Raw genomic sequence first — 23,417 nt, 5'->3', positions numbered from 1 at the left:
CTGTGCCCTTTTCTATCTCCCCCAACATCTCCTTTCATCTCCAACAACTCTGGCAATCATCATACTGTTGCTGGTTTTTATTTCTTTGTCTTGTTCATTTGTTTTCAGTTTTATATCCCACATGAGTGAAATGATATTGTTCCTGACTTTTTCTGTCTTACTTCACTTAGCATGATAATCTCAAGATCCAACCATATTGCCACAAATGACAGTATTTCTTCTTTTCTTACAGTTGAGTATTTCTCCATTGCATATATGTACCATACCTTCTTTATCCAAACATCTATCAAAGAATACTTTGGTTGTGTCCTGGCCACTGTGAATAATGCTGCAATGAAAATACGGGTACTTATATCCTTATGAGTAAATGTTTTCACATATTTTAGGTAGATACCCAGAAAAGGGATTGCTGGGTCGTATGGTAATTCTATTCTGAATTTTTTGAGGAATCTCCACACTGTTTTGCATAGTGGCTGTACCAGTTTACATTACCAACAGCAGTGTATGAGGGTTCCTTTTTCTCCACAACCTCTCCAACACTTGTTATTACTTGTCTTGTTGATAACAGACATTTTAACAGGTCTGCGGTGGTATCACATTGTGGTTTTGATTTGCATTTCCCTAATACTAGTCAAGTTGAGCATTTTTTCATTTATATGTTGGCCATTTGTCTCTGCTCAAGTCCTCTGTCAATTTTTTAATCGGATTGTTTGTGTTTTTGTTGCTGAGTTGTATGAGTTCTTTATATATTTTGGATATTAGCCCCTTATCAGCAGTGTGGTTTGCAAATATCTTCTTCCATTCAGTTGGTTGCGTTTTTGTTTTGATGGTTTCTTTTGCTGTGCAGAAGCTCTTTAGTTTGATACAGTCCCATTTATTTTTAACTTCCTTTGCCTTTTAGGTCAAATTCATAAAATCCACTCTAAAACGAAGGTCCACAAGTTTAGTACCTATACTTTCTTCTCAGCAATTTCCTGTTTCAGGTCTTATATTTAGGTCTTTGATCCATTTTGAGTTAATTTTGGTATATGGTGACAGCAGTCTAGTTTCACTCTTTTGTACATGGCTTTCCAATTCTCCCAGTATCATTTATTGAAGAGGCTGTCTTTTCTCCATTGTATCTTTGTGACTCCTCTGTTGAAAACTACCTGCCCATATACATGTGGTTTTATTCCTGGGTTTTCAATTCTATTCCATTGGTCTGTGTGTCTGTTTTTCTACCAATACCATGCTGTTTTGAGTATAAGACAGTCCAATTCTTAAATGGACCAAAAACTTGAATAGACATTTCTCCAAAGAAGATACAGAAATGGCCAACAACCACACGAAATATTGTTCATCATCACTAGCCATGAGGGAAACGCAAATCAAAACCACAATGAGACACCACTTCATACTTACCAGGATAGCAATAATAATAATAATAATAGTAGTAGTAGTAATATTGATAACGATAGGAATATAACAAGTGTTGGCAAGGATGTGGAGAAACTGGAACTCTAGTACATCATTAGTAAAAATGTAAAATAGTGCAGCCACTATGGAAAACAGTTTGGTGGTTCCTCAAAAAGCTAAACAGAGAATGACTATGTGACCCAGCAATTCCATTCCTAGGTATGCACCCAACAGAATTAAAAACGGAAACTCAGAACTGATACTTATGCACCAATGTTCATTGCAGCATTATTCACAATACCCCAAAGGTGGAAATAACCCAAATGTCCATTAGAGGATGAATGAATAAACAAATTGTGGGATATACATACAAAGGAGTATCATTCACCCATAAAAGAATGAAGTTCTGATACATGCCAGAACACAGATGAACCTTAAAAACATGCTAAGTGAAAGAAGCCAGACACAAAAGGACAAATATTTTATGAAATACCTATCTAAAATAAGAAAATTCATAAAAACAGGAAGTAGAATGATGGTTGCCAGGGGCTGAAGGTAGGGGGAATAAGGAGTTAATGCTTAACAGGTACAGAGTTTCTGTTTGGGGTGATGAAAACGTTTTGGAAATAGTGGCGATGGTTGTACAACACTATAAATGTAATTAATGCCAGTGAACCGTGCACTTGAAAATGATTAAAATGGCATATTTTATATTATGGATATTCTACCACAACAACAACAAATTTTTTTAAACAAAGAAGCTATCTTGAAGGGAGTTACAGTGGCCAAATTTGGGCATCAAAATAATGATAGCAACAAATAACACACTGAATAAAACAGGAATCCATGAATCTACACTGATATAAACAAAGTTTGATTTTTTTTGAAGGGGGCGGTGAAGAGAAGAGAAAGTTCTTCCTTACAACAGAATGTCTGCACAATAAATATAGAAGCAGTCTATTTACAAAATCTTCCATTAAAACATATCATGTTGGAGACACCAGTTAGCTCAGTTGGTTAGAGCGTGGTGCTAACACCAAGGTTGCCCTGGTTCAGTCCCCACATGGACCACTGTGAGCTGCGCCCTCCTTTAAAAAACAAACAAACAAATAAAAAAACCCATCATAATAATCAAATCAGCAAGAAACATCAATGGATGCTGAAACTAGTGAGTGAAAGTGGGATCTAGAACAGAATAGTCAAATAATTTCAAAGTATTTCTTATTTTGAAGAGATACAAAACCCTTATTCATTTTATGGGAGGAGACTAACTTCACAGTGAAGAAATTTTGCAGACTCTATCTTAATCAAGTGATAAAAGTCAACAACACCAACACGAGGACAAATCAAGAACATGTGTAACCTAACAGGATTCAATGAAAAGAATACAGCACCACTTCTGGGACTGCCCTGGCAAAAAATGCATAACCTGAATCTAATCATGAAGAAACATTAGACAAAACTAAATTGAGAAACCTTCTACAAAATGTCTGCCCTGTAATCTTGCCATAAAAGTCATCCATAAAAGTCAAGGAAAGACTAAGGAATTGTTCCAGATTAAAGAAGTCTACAACAATATGACCTATGAGCTCAGATTAGATCTTTTTGCTATAAAGCACATTATTGGGGCACTTTTGGAGACATTAAATGGGGTCTGTGATGAAGGGTTACAGGGGTTCTTTAATTATTTTTGCAACTTTTCTATAAATTTTAACATTGTTCCAAATAAATGTTTTAAATGTTCTAATATTTTCTTCCCACAATACAAAGAATTATTGTGTACGCCCCACTAACCAAAACAAAAACACCGATTAGCATGGTTTTCCTAATTATTCAGAACCATATTCTCTTACCAATATACACAACTACTCTCTGCCTGGTTTGCAATGCAGTGATTATTTTTTTCTAAAACAACAGCTATTCTATTCACAGTCTTATAGGTATAGGTAGCTCTTCAATGAGCCCGCCTGATAGAGAATAACTTATAGCCAGTAAGAGCTATAGCTTCTGGTGGGGGGAGGGAGATAAGGGTAAGGGGGATCAAATATATGGTGATGGAAGGAGAACTGACTCTGGGTGGTGAACACACAATGGGATTTATAGATGATGTCATACAGAATTGTACACCTGAAATTACGTAATTTCATTAACAATTGTCACCCCAATAAATAAATTTAAAAAAAAAAGAGCTATAGCTTCTGTGATAGCATAAAACCTGGGATGTTACTGAAGACATCCAGATCCAGACATCAAGAGAAGGTGCACGAAGGTGTGGAAGTGGAAGTACTTTCTACTCCACTGTGCTGCTTTATCTTTTTTCATAAAAATTATCTGTTTTATCTGCTTACTATCTATAATCCATACTAAAATGGTAGGCTTCATGAAAAGTGGGAGTTTCTTATCCCCAAAGGGTAGAAGAGTAACAGATATCAGACACACCATATTTATCACATGAATGAATATATCATATAGAATGAACGCTACATCCTGAAAACAGGGAATATACCTTGTTTTAACGCGATGGTACGGTTAAGAAAACTGATCTACTAATGGCCAATGAATTGAAAACAGTAGGATAAGAGTATAGGCAACACTGATCACAGAATAACTAGAATATACAATGTCAGAATCATTATAAAACTGCTATCTATCAGAATCAATGGGCTACAGTTACAGCAATGCTTAAAGGAAATATCAAAAGTCTTCTTATATGGGGTGGCCGGTTAGCTCAGTTGGTTAGAGCCCGGTGCTCTTAACAACAAGGTTGCTGGTTCAATCCCCACATGGGCCACTGTGAGCTGCGCCCTCCACAACTAGACTGAAACGACTACTTGACTTGGAGCTAATGGGTCCTGGAAAAAACACACTTAAAGTAAATTTTAAAAAGAAAAAAAAAGTTTTCTTATACTAATTAGAACAAAAGAAAAAATAAAGTGAATATCCAAATTAAAATGTTAGATTTCTTTTAATGGAAACAGAAGTGCTATAGGCTTTTAGAAGGCAAACTGAAAATATCTATAAAAATTTAAAATACATACTATGCCCTTCGACCCAGAAACTCCGCTTTCACAACTGATTCCACAGAAACTGAATAAAGCACTGTTTCATAAAGAATTGATGTATTTGGATTTATTGCAGCACTGTTTTATACTGGAACCAAAGTGAATATTCATCAATAGGTGAACAGTTAAATTATTAAGTATATCCACATCATGAAATATCACTTGCCCATTAAAAAGAATCAAATTAAAGTTAAACCAAATAACTTGGAGGGATTTCCATAAGCCTCTCAATGAGAAAAGCAACTTAGAGGAAAGTATATATAGCATGATCTCATTAACGACAATCAAATACCATGAATGTTTATGAATACAGAAACATATACCAAGCTGTTAACATGGCTGTGGTGTTTAGGGAGTCATATATATGATTTGTATCATTTATGTAACATTATACACATAAAGAGGAAAGCAAAATGCTAATAAAAACAGGGAGAGAGAAAAAAGGTAAAAAGAGAAACATAAAAAACTGAAAAACAATAGAATTAAAATAAACCTAAGAACTGTTTCGTTGGGGGGAAATATTAACCATTAGCTAATCTAATCAAACAGGTTTGTTTTTATTTTCTTTGGCGGGGGGGCAGTTTTGGTTTTCATATTTAGGTCTTTATTATACCCAATATTTATTTTGACACACAAGCTTCCAATTTCACATTCTTTTCAAATGAATGACAGCTGTCCCAGCATTATTTATTGATGAGCCCATTCTTTCCCCATTGGATTTGTAATGCTCCTGTTGCTATGTCACAAACTCCTAGACATATCTAGGTTTACTTCTAGACTATTCCATTTTACTTTACTACTTTTTAAGTTTTGATATATGATGTAATGAGTCTTCACATTTTTTTCAAGACTATTTTTGCTATTTGGCCCTTTACTCCTTCATATTAATTTTAGAATCAGCTTACCAACTTCCATGTAAAAAAAAAATTTTTTGGAATTTACACTGGAACTATATTAAATTCATACCCAAATTTGAGGAGAAATGATATCTTTATGACTCTCTCTTCCAAGCCAAGGATGTCACACATATGTTGCTCCTTTTTTTCAGGTCTTCTTTTTAAATTTAAATGTCCTTTAGAAATGACTTGTAATTTCATTTATGTAAGTTTCATACACTTTTCTAAGATTTATTCATATTACTCCTTATAGCTTTTATGCTAGCATAAATTTTTCATTTTTTAAGATTTTATTGGGGAAGGGGAACAGGACTTTAATGGGGAAGAGTGTGCTTCCAGGCCTTTTTTTTTTTTTTTTCAGGACTTTTTTCTAAGTCAAGCTGTTGGTCCTTTAAATCTTAGTTGTGGAGGGTGCTGTTCAGCTTCAAGTTGTCCTTTCAGTCTTAGTTGTGGAGGGCGCAGCTCAGCTCCAGGTCCAGTTGCTGTTGCTAGTTGCAGGGGCACAGCCGGGAGTCGAACCAGCAACCTTGTGGTTGAGAGGACGCGCTCCAACCAACTGAGCCGTCCAGGAGCTCAGCAGCAGCTCAGCTCAAGGTGCCATGTCCAATCTTAGTTGCAGGGGGCGGAGCCCACCATCCGTTGTGGGACTTGAGGAACTGAACTGGCAACCTTGTGGTTGAGAGCCCACTGGCCCATGTGGGAATCGAACCAGCAGCCTTCGGAGTTAGGAACATGGAGTTCTAACTGCCTGAGCCACCGGGCCGGCCCCCATAAATATTTTTTAAATTACATTTTATAATTTATGCTGCTAATATTTAATTTTATTACATCGAACTTACTCATTTCCTAATAGTTCTAATATTGTATAGACTCTCTTGAATTTTCTGCATAGATAATCGTATCATCTGTAAATAGTTTTGTTACTGTGGGGGTTGAGACCTCCCCTAACATGATGAATAGAAGCACTGAAAGCAGGCATTATTGCTTTGTTCTGATTCCAAAGTCAATGCTTCTAGTTTTACCATTCAGTATGGCCAATCCCCATTTACCAGATAAAGGAAATTCTCTTCCATTCTTAAAGATTTATAATTACTGTGTTAGTTTTAACACAATAATTAAACTTTATCACAGTATTTTCAGCATCTATTCTTTCTCCTGCTTCTTTTGGGAGAGGCAGTGCACCATGAGTTCTAAACATCCCTGTACATCCCTGCCATATATGTGGAAGCCCAATTGTAAGACGTAAGCGTCCCCCGACACTGAATGATTTCTGTAGCTGGTCACATACAAGTCAAACAGGTCAAGGTCACCACAGTCTAACTACTGTGTGACTGCTGGCTCCCAGGGAAAGAAGAACTGGCTTGCTTCCTGCTTGCTACAAAAGGCACCAAGTTCTTGGCCCTGGGTTCTTCAGCTGCAGTGCACCCCACTGTGTGCATAGCCACCATCTCTGCCCATCACATCACCCTGTGGGCCTTGGGGACAGGAAACCAGTACTACCATACTGATGTCCCCGCTGATGGCTGTGCTTCCAGTAATAACGGCCTTCCTCTGATCCACTGAATCCTGTTGTCTAGTTTTGGCACTTAGGATATTCTATGGCAGTTGATTCCTTGCCATTCTCTATGATGTTGGGGCAATTCTCTGACAGTTCAAATGAGATATTTTAAAAAAGCTCCTTTTATAACTTCTACCACTACTATGAAGTAATTTTTCAAAACTATCAATCTAGTTAAATCTGTCCATCTTTTTTTTCTAATTATTCTATCATATGTCTCTATAAGTAACCAAAGTTCACAATGATTAAGGTCCTTCGAAAATGTGTTTTCCCAACAGAATTCTATTGATCAATATAAAACAACTGAGACAACACCTTATAGTAGGAGAAACTTTGTAATGATGCAGATATTCTGGAAAAAAAGCCTTACCTTCCAATTAACATATACCTTATAACACAATTAACTTGATAATAATGTATCAATTGCTCAAATATTTTTAAATATGTATTATAAATTATGAAATGCCAATAGACAGAACACTAGCTATTAGTGCTACTGTTTTATTACATAGTCACAAAAAAATATACTACTTGTTGCTTTCAAAATTTTAAATCCTAATAAACAATATTTCATCTATGTGTCTTGAGGTTAGATTTTAACAGATGTCCCAAGGAGTCAAGTAGCAAAGCCGTTACATTATTTTCATCTTTTTACCTGTATTCAGGCTGACGACTTGTAGAATGATCATCTCTTGTCCACTTATAGCTAGATTCGTCCTGTAAAATAAAATAAAAAATACTTAAATATTTGTTTACAATTACTTTGGTCAATTAGGATATATCTAAGCATACTACTGGAAACTAGTTTCTAAGGCCAAAATAATATAAGGGCAAAAAGTACCATTCTAAATTTCTCAGAGTTTAAAAGGCATAAAATAAAAAAGATACAAATCATCTATTTCAACAACTAATTTAGTAAACTGAGAACCTATAGAACCATTTATCTCTACGAAAATGCTTTAATATTTCTTTAGTAGGCCCTAACAGCCTTATTGCCAAAGACACATGTACTAACATAACAAAAGTTAAAGGCTGTTAAATAACAAAGGCTTGATTTAAATTTAATCAAGCATACATTTTTCGACCTTCATTTTATTCTTCATATGGCAAGTTCTCTCACCAATTTTCAGATTTAAGCCCAATGAAGAATTCGCTACTTCCCCCTTTTCTCATTCAAGTTTTTTTTTTTTTCTCACCTTACCTCCCATTAAAAACCCTAACAGGAAACAATATAAGAAACCATCACTTACTGATAAGCTATATTAGAGCAAAATGTAGCACTACATTGAAAATTAATCAAAGAAAACAAGCACATTTTGTCCTCTCAGCCAGACACATTTGAAAACGGGCATAACAAGGAATCACATAGAATTCACACCCAATTACTTTAAAATTATACGCAGAATAACATGTGACTGACTTACAATCAAACCCTATTCAGCTAAAATAAATACTATTTTCATCTCCCTCTTTAGCATTGCTTCCCCTACTCCTTACATAAGTAAAATGTATTCATCATTTTCCTTCAAACATTAAGTATAAACAAACAAAAGAAAAAATTCAACAGCTACTATGTAATGTTTGCTTTATAGAACCAAACTCTATATAAGAATTAGTGTCATGAACGTCCTATGGATGCCAAGTGGGCTTTAAAGAGAAAATGGTGTATACAGTATGAACCAACACAATTTGTAACAATAATAGAAAAAATTATTAAGGCACTTTTATGCCACAAGGTTTTAGGAAAAAAATCATGTTTGTGAGGATTCAAATACAATCAGTCTAATGAATCCAAAATTCCCTCTCTACACTAAAGGGCCACAGGGTTTTCACAGATAACAACTTTATGCAAAGGTGAAATTATTTCTGAAACTACCTGGAAAAAGAGCTGATGGCAAAATCCAATATTTTTAGAATAGGGATAATGCATAATGCTTACTTTTCAACACTGAATCCCTCTTCCTAAAGGAACAGTATGACATTTAAAACTTAAGCAAAATAAAAATTAAATCTATGAGAAGTAAGGAAGCTGTAACACTCCAAACTTTAAACACAAGCAGAAGAAACCACTGACTAGTCTCATTACCACTATAGAATTGTCAGGGTCACCATGATATAATCCTAAGAGAGCTGCACTCCCACACATACCCACACTCGGTAAATCACCTTATTCCCCTTTCTTCAAAGATAAAGTATAAAAACTAATTCCAACAGCTTATGTGAGGTCAAATGTTATGATAAGTAATGCTTGAATATGCACTATTAATTACAATATTATATAGTAGGGAAAGGGTAAAAGAGAATATGTAGGAAAATGGTCTAGCAGAGGAATGTTGTAAAAATGCAAGCTAGGGCAAAAGAATAATTTCAATCAAGTTCAATGATAGATTACTGCAACATTAAATACACACTTTTAGATTATTAAAGATGATCAAGAGAAAAAAATATAATAGTAATAGTAATGATAGCAGCTAACATTTTATAAGTGCTTACTATAGGTCAGGCAACGTTTTCAGCACTTTCTAATCTGAGTAAGTAGACTTTAATAACTATAACCAAAGTGAAACTGAGTCTCAACAACCTTAACCCAACCTTGCCTACAGCATTTCATCATGACAAAAATAATCAAAATAATTATAAGTGGGCACATCTGTAAGAGATGGTAACCACCTGCTTATCACTTATTAAGTACCAAGGCAATAAATAGATTACCTTTAACTGCTTCAGCAAATCCCTGCCAATTTGGTGGATAAAAAAGCAAGCTAGTTGGAATTAATGTCATTTAGATAGAGCTATCCAGAGTGCTTACCCACTCTATCCAGCACCCCAAAATTCTTAACTACCAATTCCCATTTGACAGCTCCAGTAGGCAATTCAACAGAGCCATCGATCAGGAAGTGTTTATTTAACTGCCTTCATGGCCAGTCACATAAATTTCAAAAATTACATAATTTTTAAACTTATGAAAAAATAGCAAGTAGTACATGGGGGAAATTTACATACTCCTCTGTGAGGTGGACCACTTCTTCGATCATGAGAAAAACTGCGGCCCTCGTCATATTCTCGGTAAGCAACATGACTGCAATATCTATTGTAGTTTCCTTCACCAGGTCTGTCTAGTAGTGGTGGTTTCTTTGGCACAATATTAACTACTCTATGGCAGCCATCCTAAAACAGACAAAAAGAAATATATAAAAATCACTAATTTCTCTACTTGGTTTTGGAAAGGATTTTTTTTTTTTTTTAAAGCACAGGAGTTCTTATCCTTAATCAAATAGAGTAAATGTAAAAACAAACAAAAATGCATTCATGAAATAACATGACTATAACTAATAGTAAGGTCTTCACATGGATTAAAGGAAATAAAGTTGTTCAATGAAGAAAGCAAGGTGTTTAATAAAATAACATGCAGCAATGCAGAAAACTATAAGTAAAAGAAAAAATACAATATTATTTTTTTAATAAAAAATAAACTACAGAAAGAGTGTTACAATAGCTCTAATCCCTAATTGCCTAGGAATTTTAGAAATAAAATCATTTAAGATAGCACACATCTTTGGTCTACTATTGAAGTATACTGTTCAGAAGAAATACAAGATTTTTAGACATAAGCAACAGCAAATAGGGAGGTAATACTGAGGTGGAAAGATTATGAGGAAACATTTTGCTATTTCTCCACAGCAATGGATAGAGGTGAGTCTGACTTCATAGGTTTGGAAGCAAAATAAAACCAATATAAAATTTGAACAAATTTTCAAAGTATTATGTTAATATTTTTAAATTTTAGTAACTGAATGGATTATTTGTGGGGGCTGGGAAATTAGACAAAAGGAAACCACACTGTGAAGTAACTGAACAAATATATTATCAACAGTAAGAACTAGAGAGATACAGAGCACATATCTGTAAATAATCTGGTCTTGAGAACTCGAACTTTCTATCAATATCAGATAAAATATATGTGAAAGAAACTGGCAAGCTATCAAGGTATAAGACATGATCAATATGAGCTAACTAACACGGCAAAATAAAAAACCAAAATATAAAGCCTAACAGTCAAAGCTGGATACTTTACCATACTAAGCCTCAGTTTCAATATCTGAGAAATGAGATTAATACTAACACCTACCTCATGGGGTTGTTGTGAGGGCTAAACAAAAGAGATTGTAAAGCATTTAGCACAGTAGCATAAACTAAATGCTCAAAAAAATGTTTGCTATTTTGATTACTACTTTGTAAGTCTAAGTGAAACACTAAATTCGTCAAAGTGTCTATTTCCTTAAATTACTTCTTAGCATTAATAACTACAACTATTCAGTTAATAAATTATTACATCTTATTAAAACTTCCCAACGAGTAGGAAATCTGTCAATGTGCTGGGGAAAAGAATAATCAATATTTCATATTTACTTAATAGCTGAAATGATCTACTTAATTATTGTCCATGGGGATAATAAGGTGGTTTCCTTCTTTAATATGCTAAGATATTAAACTGTAAGATATATGTTATGTTTATATAAAATATAGCACAGAAATGAATTTATTGACTCTTCTAAACACTATCTTTCACATAGATTTCAATTATATTTAAGCAAATAGAGCTTCTAAAAAAAATTGGCATTAAGCCAAAATTAGCAACCTCACAATTCATAGCATTTTCTAATTCAAAATTTGTTACTCAAAAACGTTAATTAAAATTTTTTTATAAAAGTAGAATCACTGTTTTCTCCAATTCTAATAAAATTCCATTCCACAATATCGTTCTTTGTTTGTACATGCTTATTTGAAGGGATGGTAGAGTGAGTGTGCTGTCTAAACACTACTATGAATAAAAAGAAAGCTTCTTACTTTACCAAGAGGGCTGTTCCTTTGTTCAACTCCCCATTACTAGAAAGTTATTTCAGGATTTAAAAATGTACATGGTAAAACTTTCAATGAACTAAAACTCAAATCACATTTAGTTATGTATTTAACAAATTATTTTTACCAAATAATAAATGGAAAAAAACAAAAACTCCTAATGACAGCTCTTGTCTAGAAATAAGTGTTCAAGCATAAGTACATATACCATTTCTGCTCTGTAAGCATCTAATCTTAAGGAAGACTCACTGGCTATCTGAAAAGATTTAAGCAAACAAAGATGACTGTAGGAGATGTGACAAAGCAAGATTGTATTTTCAGAAACAGTTCACGTCTTATCCAGATATACCATTCACGGATTTCTTTTTCTTTCCAGTAAAATCCATGATGAGAGGCAAAGATTTTAGAATTTCTCTTCCAAAAGCTTATAGTATTGAGAAAGTTCAAACAATATTTTTTCAAACAGTATGCAATGCCAGACCTGAATGGAAATTCAATCACTATTTGAAATTCTTGTACAAATCTTACACTGAGCTATAAACATGTTAATGAAACTACACAAGGCTTCAGGTATTGATATGTTTGGAACCTCCATTTTAAAAATATCTTAGAAAACAACGGCACCATTACATACAAACCAGAAATTAAAATTATAACTTATAAAGTATATCTCAAAAGGTTTTTAAGGATAACAGGATCATTTTCAATTAACTAGAAAAAGAACTCAACGGAATTAAAACATGTCTATTATGGAAAATGAGGGCATTTCAAATCTTAAGTTTGAACGTAAAATCTCAATTTACCTCCACGAAATCAATTTTCATTGCTTTATTCCATTATGAAAATATCTACAATATCACTATTAATTTAAAAGATCAGAGTAGATTAATTTAATACAATTGATGCATATTTATGCCATTATCAATTTTCTGTGTATGTTACTAGAATTTCCGAAAATATGCATAGAATCTATCAGATTTGCCCCTCCAAAGTTAGTATTAATGGTATGATCAATCGGACCAAAAGTAAAACTTATATGTAGCTCAGTAAAAACACAATTAAAAAGCCTATTTTACTTAATGATTTATCTACTTTGACAGGATGTAGAAGGCAAAAATTTGCATATAAACTTAAATTTTTTTTGAAGTTATACTTGTCTGAAATTTACACTTTCATATTTGTCATCATCTTAGGGGCGAGGCAATTACTACCACAAGGTCTTCTGAATTTCTGAAATAAGGATTGTTCAGTCTGTTTATGCTAATGAAAATCTGATCAGATTAAGATAAATATCAAATTAGCTTGGCAATTTTGAAATCTGAAATGGTGATTGTTGTTACAAAATAAGCAATTATTTTTTAATTTACTATAAATTCCAAATTAACGTAACTACCTGTTATGAGAAACGCTTTCATTTTAGTAACTTAAAGCACCATGTTTGATGGTTTTGTTTGATTATATACCTAAATCTATATCAAAATTTCCATACTAATGTTTAGTCTCATTATTAGGCTAGGTAAAAATTATGAGGATTACTGTTTCTTTAAAATCATTTATTTTTCAATGTCATTAAAATATACTTTGCACTCAACACAAAAACATTTTCTTTAAAATAAAACTTTAGGGCCAGCCCGGTGGCTCAGGCGGTTGGAGCTCCATGCTCCTAACTCCGAGGGCTGCCAGTTTGATTCCCACATGGGCCAGTGGGCTCTCAACCACAAGGTTGCCAATTCAACTCCTTGAGTCCTGCAAGTGATGGTGGGCAGCGCCCCCTGCAACTAAGATTGGACATGGCACCTTGAGCTGAGCTGCCTCCCAGATGGCTCAATTGGTTGGAGCGCGGGCTCTCAACCACAAGGATGCCAGTTAGATTCCTCGACTCCCAAAAGGGATGGTGGGCTGCGCCCCCTGCAACTAGCACCAGCAACTGGACTTGGAGCTGAGCTGCGCCCTCCACAACTAAGACTGAAGGGACAACTTGAAGCTGAACGGCACCCTCCACAACTAAGACTGAAGAGACAACAACTTGACTTGGGAAAAAAAAACAAGTCCTGGAAATACACACTTTTCCCCAATAAATTCCTATTCCCCTTCCCAATAAAAATCTTTAAAAAATAAATAAATAAATAAATAAAACTGTAATACATAAGCACTCCGCCTTAAGTATTCTTAGCTTTTAGAGACACATACTGACATATTTACTTGCATTATAATCATGGTATCTTGGATTTACTTCAAAATAATCTGAGAGGGAGGGAAATTGTGAAGGCATAGACAAAACAAGATTGACTATGAGTTCATAATTGCCACTTGAATGATTTGTCAATGGGGAGTTCATTTATTATTTTGTCTACTTTTATATACTTAATTTTTGCCCTTACAAAGTCAAAAACAACTAAAACACACTGAACTACCAACAAAGTAACTAAGTACAATGGCACATGTAGTCCATGTCACTCCTTCCTAACACAACAACTTAGAGTACACATGCAAACCTCATGGGCAGAACCTTGTTGGTCTTATTCACTGCTCTATCCCCATCACCTGAACAGCACTTGGCGCACAGCATACATAATACATATATATTCTACGTGGCTATCGCAATTTTATCACTTTTGGCATCATGTGCTTACTAGAAAAGTACCAAACAAACCATACCTGACTAAAAATTCCTATTACATAAGCTGATAACTTTGGCTTTCATAAACTTAAGTTTCTTCGCTCTGATCTCTCACATAAAGAATAGATGGGAGGATAAATAGATGATAAAGCAAGTTCAGTAAAATGTTAATAGTTAAATCTAAGTGGTGAGTATTTGGATATAAAATATATCACCATAAAATTCTTTCAATTTTGCTGCATGTTTGAAAACTTTCATAATAAAATATTGGTTAAAGTTGTACCTACATAACTTAAAAGTGATAATATAAAACAATAATAAAAATGTGGGGCACAAAGAGAATAGGAATTAAGATATGCATGGGAACATTTAAAATACGTGTTTCATGAAATAAGAGTGGAAAGAAAAGGAACGTTTCCACATACTGTGTTTTAAACAGTAGTATACGTATATAACTGAATTGCTAATGAAGTAGATTTGACTTTTTCAATTTGGATGAAAGAAAGATTTCTGGATTACATTTTGGGAACATTTATATTTGAAAATATATGGAACAGGTATGTTTCATATACTCTCTACACAGTCTCAGAAATTAACAAAATCATGTTCTGAATTCACTGAAGAATTTAGTTTTGATTGGCTAAACTCTCTAGGAGAGAGAAAAAAACCAATGACAAGAATTGTAGAAACATTCAACTAACTCAAGAAAATACTGTTATATAACTACTTTGTTATAAAGCCTAATTATGTAACTCAAAATTAACTGAATGTGATAGAAAAAAAAAAATAAACTGTTGTTGACATCACTATCCTCAATCTGTACTATTCCCACGGCTATTAGAAAATTTTTGACTTAACATGTGTTTGTTAAAGGAACAAGAAAAGGCAGGCAAAATCAGATGGGACTGCTTCAGCCCCAATTTCACTACTATGCCTAAGTGTTTTGTAAGTGTTAAGATTAAATGTTTTAATCGTAATTTCCAAACTTTACAACTCCTAAAAATTCTGAAACTGAAACTTGTCCTCCATTTTAAAATAAGCCAATGAAAAATGAACATTTTATGTTTCAACTTCATTGAAATGTTCCCTAATACCTATCTGTTCTCTATCAAGCTAACAAGATAGACTCCCAAACTGGAAGTTGACTGGTTATCTAAAACCCATTCTGTCACAAAATTTGATACAGCCTAAGAAATCTGATAATCAAGCTCGCAGAAATTACAAAAAGAGTATAAAGTATGCCTTCAAAAATAAGGGCCTTACAGACATCTGGAACTTAAACACAGAATTTCTGATGACAATTTCTTCCCAATAGAAGAATGTGTATGCTTACATTTAGATTCCCTGCAGTGTACCTTTTTGGGCTTCATCTTCTATCTACCCAAGTTTAAAATCAAATAAAAATTTCTGTGAAAGCACCTTACAAAAGTAACTTATTATTGATTCAGAAGTAATTTTTAAAGTGCTATAAAGTCCTAAAGTAATGACTGGTACATTTGTCAAGTTGTACATTGACGATAAGCTTTCCAATACTCAAATTTAGGGTGATTTCATATGGGCACCAAAATATATGAGTGTTCAACTGCCTTTCCAAGTTCATCAAGGCTAGAAGCTCACAAAATAGCCTCTTTTATTAATGAAGTCATACTAATATAGTAAGTATCTCCTCGAGTCTCCCCTTCATGTCATACTTTATGTCATATCCAACAGTTCCTCAAATACATTTCTGATATATCAGAATTGGGAATGAATGGGCCAAGGGGAGAAGAAAAAAAGAGAAATGCAGCAAAATCACTTTTCTATTAGAGAACAGAACCCAAATATAAAAAGTAAAATAGAACACTACCTTTTTTTATCCCAGGCACTAATGATAGTGGGTTCTCACTTTTTAAAGAATTAACTAAAGTTACGTATTTCGAAAAATATGAAACACCTTTTCAAAATGTTAAGTCAGTTATGACATACACACAAAAGAAGTACACAAATCATAAATGTACTTCTGGATAAATTTTCACAAGTTAATCACTCTGTAATTACTGCCCCAGTCAAGAAACTGAACATTTCCTAGCAAGGCAAAAGCCTTCCTGTGCTCTCTCCCACCGCTACCTCTGTCTCCCCAAAGTACCTGCTTTCCTGGCTAGTTTTACCTGTTCTGAAACTTTATATAAAAGAAGACACACAGGATATACTCTTCTTTCTTTCAGTGTTACATCTGTGAGGTTCACACATATTGTTGCATTTGGCGGCGGTCCTTTCATTTCCATTGCTGTATGACTGCACAACTTATCCACTCTGCGGCTGGACATTCAGACTGTTACTATTTTGGAATTCTTAGGAACAATGCTGTTTGTCAACATTCTGTGCACGTCAACAGGATAAACCAACATATGGTAGTTTTAAAAATAACATTAGATGATCTCTGCTTTGAAGCAAATATTTGAAAACTTTCAATAGTTATGTCTTTATTAGAGCCAAAGTCAGAAATTATAACTTTATTGATTTACATTTCTAGTTTTAGTGTCACTTATCAAACTCTTTAACCCAAGGATTCAGTGAGTCTATGAAATCAGATGTGAATATAAAATGACTTTTTCACCTAAATGTAGGCAATAAACACAGCGGCAATAGCAGTAGCTTCATCACTAACAGAAACCAGAGATGTTTTTATATCATGTTACTGCTATTGTAGATACGTATCTTGAAATATCATACTTATCACTTCTTTGAAAACATAGCAATGAAAACCCCACCATGAACTCTTGCTATTTAATGACCTGCTAAAGAAGTATGTATTACTACATCACAAATTTGGTTTTTAATAGTTTAATAATTATATTCAAATTAGAAGTGGTCTCCTTTAATTCTGTGTATTTTGTTTTACGGTTTTAAAAATGCTATTCTGAGAAGTGATCCGTAGGCTGCCCCAGACTGCTAAAGAGACCCATGACACGAAAATCTTAAGAACCTATGCCTATCCTTTATTTAACTAGAATGGAAGGTTAACACAGAAGGCAATGGTATAATTTCCAAGAACCATCAAAAGGATATGTTGAGGGGAAAGGGAAGGATTTAAATTACTAATCAAAATAAGGCCTAGTTCACCAGGAAAAAAAAAAAAGGATCTGAGTCTTAAAAAGGCGGGAATGTGGGAATGCACAAGGATTTATAAACTAGGAAAGGCTGACTCCGGGGGATGGAGAGACCAATCTAACCGAATTAGAAAATGGAGAGGAATGAACCTGTACAAGGTCTGGGCATGTTCTGTGCTCTCAAAAGGAGAAAAGCAATCTAGGTTCCTGCACCTCTAGGAGAAACCAAGTAGCCAGAGAACTTAAGTGAGAATTCCCTTTAGGCAGTTGGAGACAGTTGAGCACAGTTGGTCTGATTTCAAGGGCCACTGAGTATAAAACACATCTATCTGCTTACTGCTGTTGAAATTATTTTACAAAGGAAAAGAGTCTCTGTTTCACGTGTACACACACTAATAGGGTACAGAATGAAAATGTTTGGGTTTCTTTAGATTTTACAACATCCTCATTCATTAAGGACTTCCATCACCTGTTACCTTTACCTTAACTGTCATCATCAGTGACTTCAGTGTCCATCTACAATCTGCATTTCTTAACTCTACATGTAAGAATCACCTGATGTACTTTTAAAGAACACTGATGTCCAGATGCTGCCTGCAGATGATTATGACTTAATTATCTGGTATGGGGCCCATACATCAGTATTTAAGAGCTCCCTGGGTGATTTTAACGTACAGCGAGGATCGAGAGCCTCAAATCTAAATCACTGACCCAAAAATCTAGCCTTAAAATTTTCTTAATCTCACATTACCTTCACCCACCCCCTATTCTCACCACCATACACTCAACTTCAATCTCCCTGAACTTGGAAATTCTATACTCTAAAATACCAATTGTCTATCTTTCCGTCACACCCAGGTCTTCAAGCTCACTAAGTCTTTCCTGTCCCTCAACCTTCACTTTTTTCAATCCACTTCCCTTCTCACAGCCTTACTCCCTTTCTTAAACAGTCCATATCACATAATGTATTACCTCAATAATTATCAGAACCTTCAATATCCTTATCTCCCTGGGTCCACCATTCATCTTGCAATCTTAAATCAATACAACCGGCTTTCCGCACTCCTAAACTGGGCTACTTAGGTAATAAAGCACACAAGGGCCCCTACAGTTTATGGTGCATAGACATTCTGGCCCTCAGCAAGTCTTTTCAAACACCCCTGGTCAGGATATGCCTACAACGTCTACTTCAAAACTTCAATGCTGGCCTTAAGTACCCTTCTAGCTCCTCAGCTTTGAATAGATGATCTTGCCATCTCTTAACACACAAAAACAAAGGCTATTAGACATGAACTTCTCAAATTCATTCTCACACAAACAATGACCCATCTAGAGATCTGGAGGGCCCCTCTTATTGACATTGACATTACTGATTATTCCCATCTTAAAACACACTATTCCCCCAGCTTGTTTAAACCAGCTCCCTTACCTAGCAATAGCCTCCTGGCAGGGCTCTGTGCGTCCAGTCTTAGTAACTCTCTAAGTTTCATTGCAATATGTTCCATGATATAACATAGCATGCATACATACTGGAGAATGGTGTAATAAAGGTTTTATAGCACAACTTTGTCCATTTCATCATGAGTATTTCCTATTGTTGTCTGATACTGTATTTCTGTATATAAATCCCTGCCTACATTTTATGGTTTCTAAACATTCACTGGGTTCTATAAATGTTGTACCGTTCAACACGAAGTATTATTTTGAAGATTAGGAAACATATATATAACCCCTCACTTATAGTAGTCACTAGTTAAATGTATAATTTAAATTAACTAGTTAAGCAGTCACTAGTTAAATGTATAATTATAATAAATTACCATTTAAAGTAAGTTATACCCTCTCTGAATGTACCTTATTTTATAATTTGGAGCCATGTAAATGTGCTAAATTAAAGAAACCTAATTAGAAAAGGAAAAAAATGCAATCCCCCAAAACTAAACACAAACTAAAACAAACCCAACTATATATCCAACTGGTGGCATAACCATGCAGAAAATTCTTTTAGATATCTTTGAAAAACAAATTCCTAATGGGATATATCCTTGGACAGGTGAGGTCCTAAAAAAATTGTGTTTTCTGAAAGTCATCCATTTTCCCATCCCTGCATTAGTCCTATATAGAGTTTATCTATATCACTTGTTTGTTGTTCTAGGTAAACTATAAAATAATTCATCAAGTTGAAAAAAATTTAAAAATTGAGATTTTGATTAGAAACATAAAGTCTATAAATTAACCTGAAAATAAGTGGCATACACTAATAATTAAATATGCTCATTCTAGAGTATGGTAGGAGTTTCATTTTTTCCATCTTAAGTCATTTTGGATCAACCACAAACTAAGCTGTAACCGAGGCCAAATGACAACCTTGAAGATGACATCACCCATCTAAACGGGCTGTAGGATTTACTGACAGTATGTAAGTAAAAAAACAACTAACATATAAACCAGTATTTGTTCCCCTTTGATGGTGTATAACCACCCATAAATACCCATATTCCATGAGCACAAGCCCAATCCCCTGGTACTTAGAATGGGCCTGTGCAAAAGTTTAAGACTGACAGCTTCCTGACTTTCTCCAAACCCTCTCTTGGGTCTCTATAAAGGATTCTGGGGAGAGAGTGCATATATTTATTCAATAAACACAGCTCCTACTATGTGCCAGGTGCCAGATATAGCGCTGGGAATAGTAATAAGCAAACCAGCAGCCTCCTTGAGAAAAGAGCTGGTTCCAAGTCCCCAATTCCCAGAGGCATAAGGAAACAAGCAGCAGGACAGCATACCAGAAGCTGCCTACCTGCCCCTAAGCTGCCCCTACTTTACAGTTTCACCTAGCCAGCTTGCAAACGTTTGTAGGAATACAGAAAAATAGGTGACAGCCAATAGTAGGAACAGGTGCTCAAACACTGCTTTGTTAACTGATGGTCTGACATTTATCAAATCTAAAATTTTCTTCACAAATTCAATAGGAACCCTCCATTTTAGAAATATAAACAAGAAATATAAAATATGGATTTTCTACATAAATAAATGAATTTTGGCTTTTACTTTCAAATGTTTAAGTCTTAAAAGATAATCTCAATCTAGCTATAGTTCAACCTAGAGTGGTAAACTTTGGGCACTTGTGGATTTTGTGATGAGGTGTGGCCTTGGTGGACCCCACTCCCCTAGACTCTAGGTTTTGGGTCATTCTGCACATGGAGAAGCGACTCACACTGGGGTGACTTCGCGGAGGTCCCCGTTCTCTCGGAAGCCTTTCATAGTCATATCGTCCCTCAGACCACATCTCATCTCTTCTGTAAGCCACTACAGAATAAAAAAGAAACCAGAGAATTACATTTTTTTATGTTATTAGGAAGTAACAGAGAAGATAAGGAAGGAGTAAATGATTACTTTCCAACAAAAACATTTTCCAGATACTTAAGGAAAAAATAATCTAAGTGACTAAGGGGAAAAAAGAATGATTAAGGCAATTCTTCTTCCAAACAATTCTGATATTTTCTTTAAAAAAATATACTAGAAAGCCACACCTTCTTTCAATTTCCAAGGCTATCTAAAGCTTCAAAGAGCTTATTCCTATCAATTGGGGAGAAAGACCCATAAGACCATAAATATTTCTTCATTCTCATATAGTAAATTCTAGAAAAGATTCATTTTTTTTATTAGTTTCAGGTGTACAAAACGATGTAACAGACATTTACACCCCTCACAAAGTGATAACCCCCTTCCCCCAATCTACTACCCCTCTGACATCGTATATAGCTGTTACAGTTCCACTACTCTATTCCTTATGCTGTACTCCACATCCTGTGACTATATATATATACATATATATATACAAATATATAATTCTTTTTATGTATTTTATATATACTTCATATATATACATATATATATATATATATATATATATATATATAATTATAGTTGACATTCATTATTATTCAGCTTCAGGCTCAGGGGTACAATGCAGTGGTCAGGTACCTACACCATCCATGAAGTGGTCTCCCTAATAAGACAAGTGTCCATCGGATACCCTACAAAATCTTTACAACATTATTGATTATATTCCCCAAACTGTCTTGCATATCCCCAAGGCAGTCTGGTGGTTACCAATCTGTGCTTTCTAATCCCCTCACCTTCTCATTCATCCCCACCCGCTCCCATCTAGCAACCCTCAGTTTTATTCTCTATATCTCTGAGACTGTTTATGATTTATTTGTTCATTTATTCTATTCTACAAAAGATTCATTTTAATGAATAGCTTAAAAGGCTGATCAGCAAAGTTACTCCTACTTTCTGGGGGATGGTTTAGATAACATTCATTTTTTTGCTTTTCTACATCCTTAGACTTTACATCTTTTCTCCATATGTTCAACAGTGATTTTAACTGAAAAACAGTGTTAAATAAACAATGCTGTGAAAACACACTCAACAAACCCTGAAACAAACCACTCTTGATTTTGTTTTTATTGCTATAAATATACTTTAAGGTAAAGGCACCCTCATAAAATTTGAAATTAAAATAATAGTTCTGTCAGCATTTTTCAAATCTGGGATGCAGAGAGGCTTCCTACTTTGAGAGCTGACACATTTTGGGTAGAGACTAATGTAATGCATTCAAGTCCAGCTGAAACGGAATCTGTGAACAGGCAGAAGACAAGGTAAGCAAGGCAAACAAGAGAGAAGACGAGAACAGTTTGCAAGGAACAGCCCAGAGGCATTTATATGAAATGGTGAGACAGTAGATCAGGGGTGGCAAGCTGTTTTGTAAAGGACCAGAGAAATGTTTTCGGGCTTGCAGGTCACAGGTCTCTGTCACAACTACTCAATCCTGCTGTTATAATACGAAAGCAGCAATAGGCAACGTATACAAATGTACGGTGTGGCCATGTTCCAATAAAATTTTATTTACAAAAACAGGCAGATGGCCCACAATTTGACAACTCCTAGGGTAGATGACAAATGGTTGACAGGGCAGAACCAGGAGACAGGGAAGTAATCACGGAGCCGGTTCTGAGCCAAGCACTGTGAACTATCCTGATATGTAGAGGGATGATCAAGAACAAGAAGTGAAAATGGGACAGCTAGCTACTAAGTTAGGACCTTTTTGTACACAGAAAATAGAGCAACAAGTCCGGGTGTACAGGCCACAGATCTGTAAAGAGGGAAAATATTTCAGAAAATACACGTCAAAAGATTTCTGGTGGCTCTTTCTGATGCAATACTAAGGGGGTAAGGGATAGCCATCCCATATGGCAGTATAGAATTCTAATAGCTTACGTTAATGTGGGCTAATGAAAAAATAAAGGCTGGAGGATAAGAACAGTATTTTTTGACATTATCTTAGTAAAAACAATCTTAATTTTCTCTGTAAAAACAAACCTATATTTTCTATTACAGACACAAAAAAATGAACTAACAAAATATACCTACGTAAATTTTCATTTCTTTAGGTTACAAACTAGCTTTCAACAGTATGCATAAATCAACCTGAATTCTAAGTCTACAATCAGGTATCATTAGCAATGTTATTTCAAAGTAAAAGGTCTATTAGGTACAAGAATTGATGGAAGTTTATAAGTTAAAGCGTTTGTCAATATTAAGAGGGTTCCACCTTTACTGAACCCATTAAAGGTTTGAGTCTAATGAGTAGGTTAGGTTTTATCCTACTTAAGATACAGTAATAGTAACAGCAACAAACTGAAATTATATTACAGGGGGGAAAAATCAACAACCCAAAAGAAAAATGGATATATGATATGAAGACAGTTCACAAAAAAGAAAATACAATGGCTCAATCTTTTGAAAAGATGCCCAACTTTCTTCAAAATAAAGGTGAAAACTAAAACTATAAAGAAGTACTAATTTTCACCCAAAGCTCTGCAAAAACCTGTTTTGACAAGAATAAAAAAACAACATTCTAACACATTAATG

General features: G+C 34.7%; 1 protein-coding gene across 19 annotated transcripts in view; it reads right to left on the bottom strand.

The window, feature by feature from the left end:
• PPHLN1 (periphilin 1) overlaps window positions 1-23,417 on the bottom strand; it is a 119,606-nt gene that overhangs the window by 86,282 nt on the left and 9,907 nt on the right. For 10 of the 19 annotated variants that reach the window (XM_081059754.1, XM_081059755.1, XM_081059750.1 and 7 more), the window contains 2 exons: window positions 20,695-20,786; window positions 7,567-7,628 (listed from right to left, as the gene is read on the bottom strand). In XM_081059754.1, the coding sequence (XP_080915880.1) occupies window positions 7,567-7,628; window positions 20,695-20,766 (134 nt within the window). In that variant the 5' untranslated portion in view covers window positions 20,767-20,786. Of the gene's footprint in view, window positions 1-7,566; window positions 7,629-9,914; window positions 10,080-20,694; window positions 20,787-23,417 lie in introns of all 19 variants that reach the window. The other 9 variants (XM_081059760.1, XM_081059759.1, XM_081059763.1 and 6 more) reach the window with 1 other exon arrangement.

This window comes from Rhinolophus hipposideros, assembly GCF_964194185.1.
Source record: "Rhinolophus hipposideros genome assembly, chromosome: 9".
NCBI classification, from domain to species: Eukaryota; Metazoa; Chordata; class Mammalia; order Chiroptera; family Rhinolophidae; genus Rhinolophus; species Rhinolophus hipposideros.
Note: the sequence above shows the minus strand (reverse complement) of the source record. Positions and strands in the feature narration are given on the sequence as shown.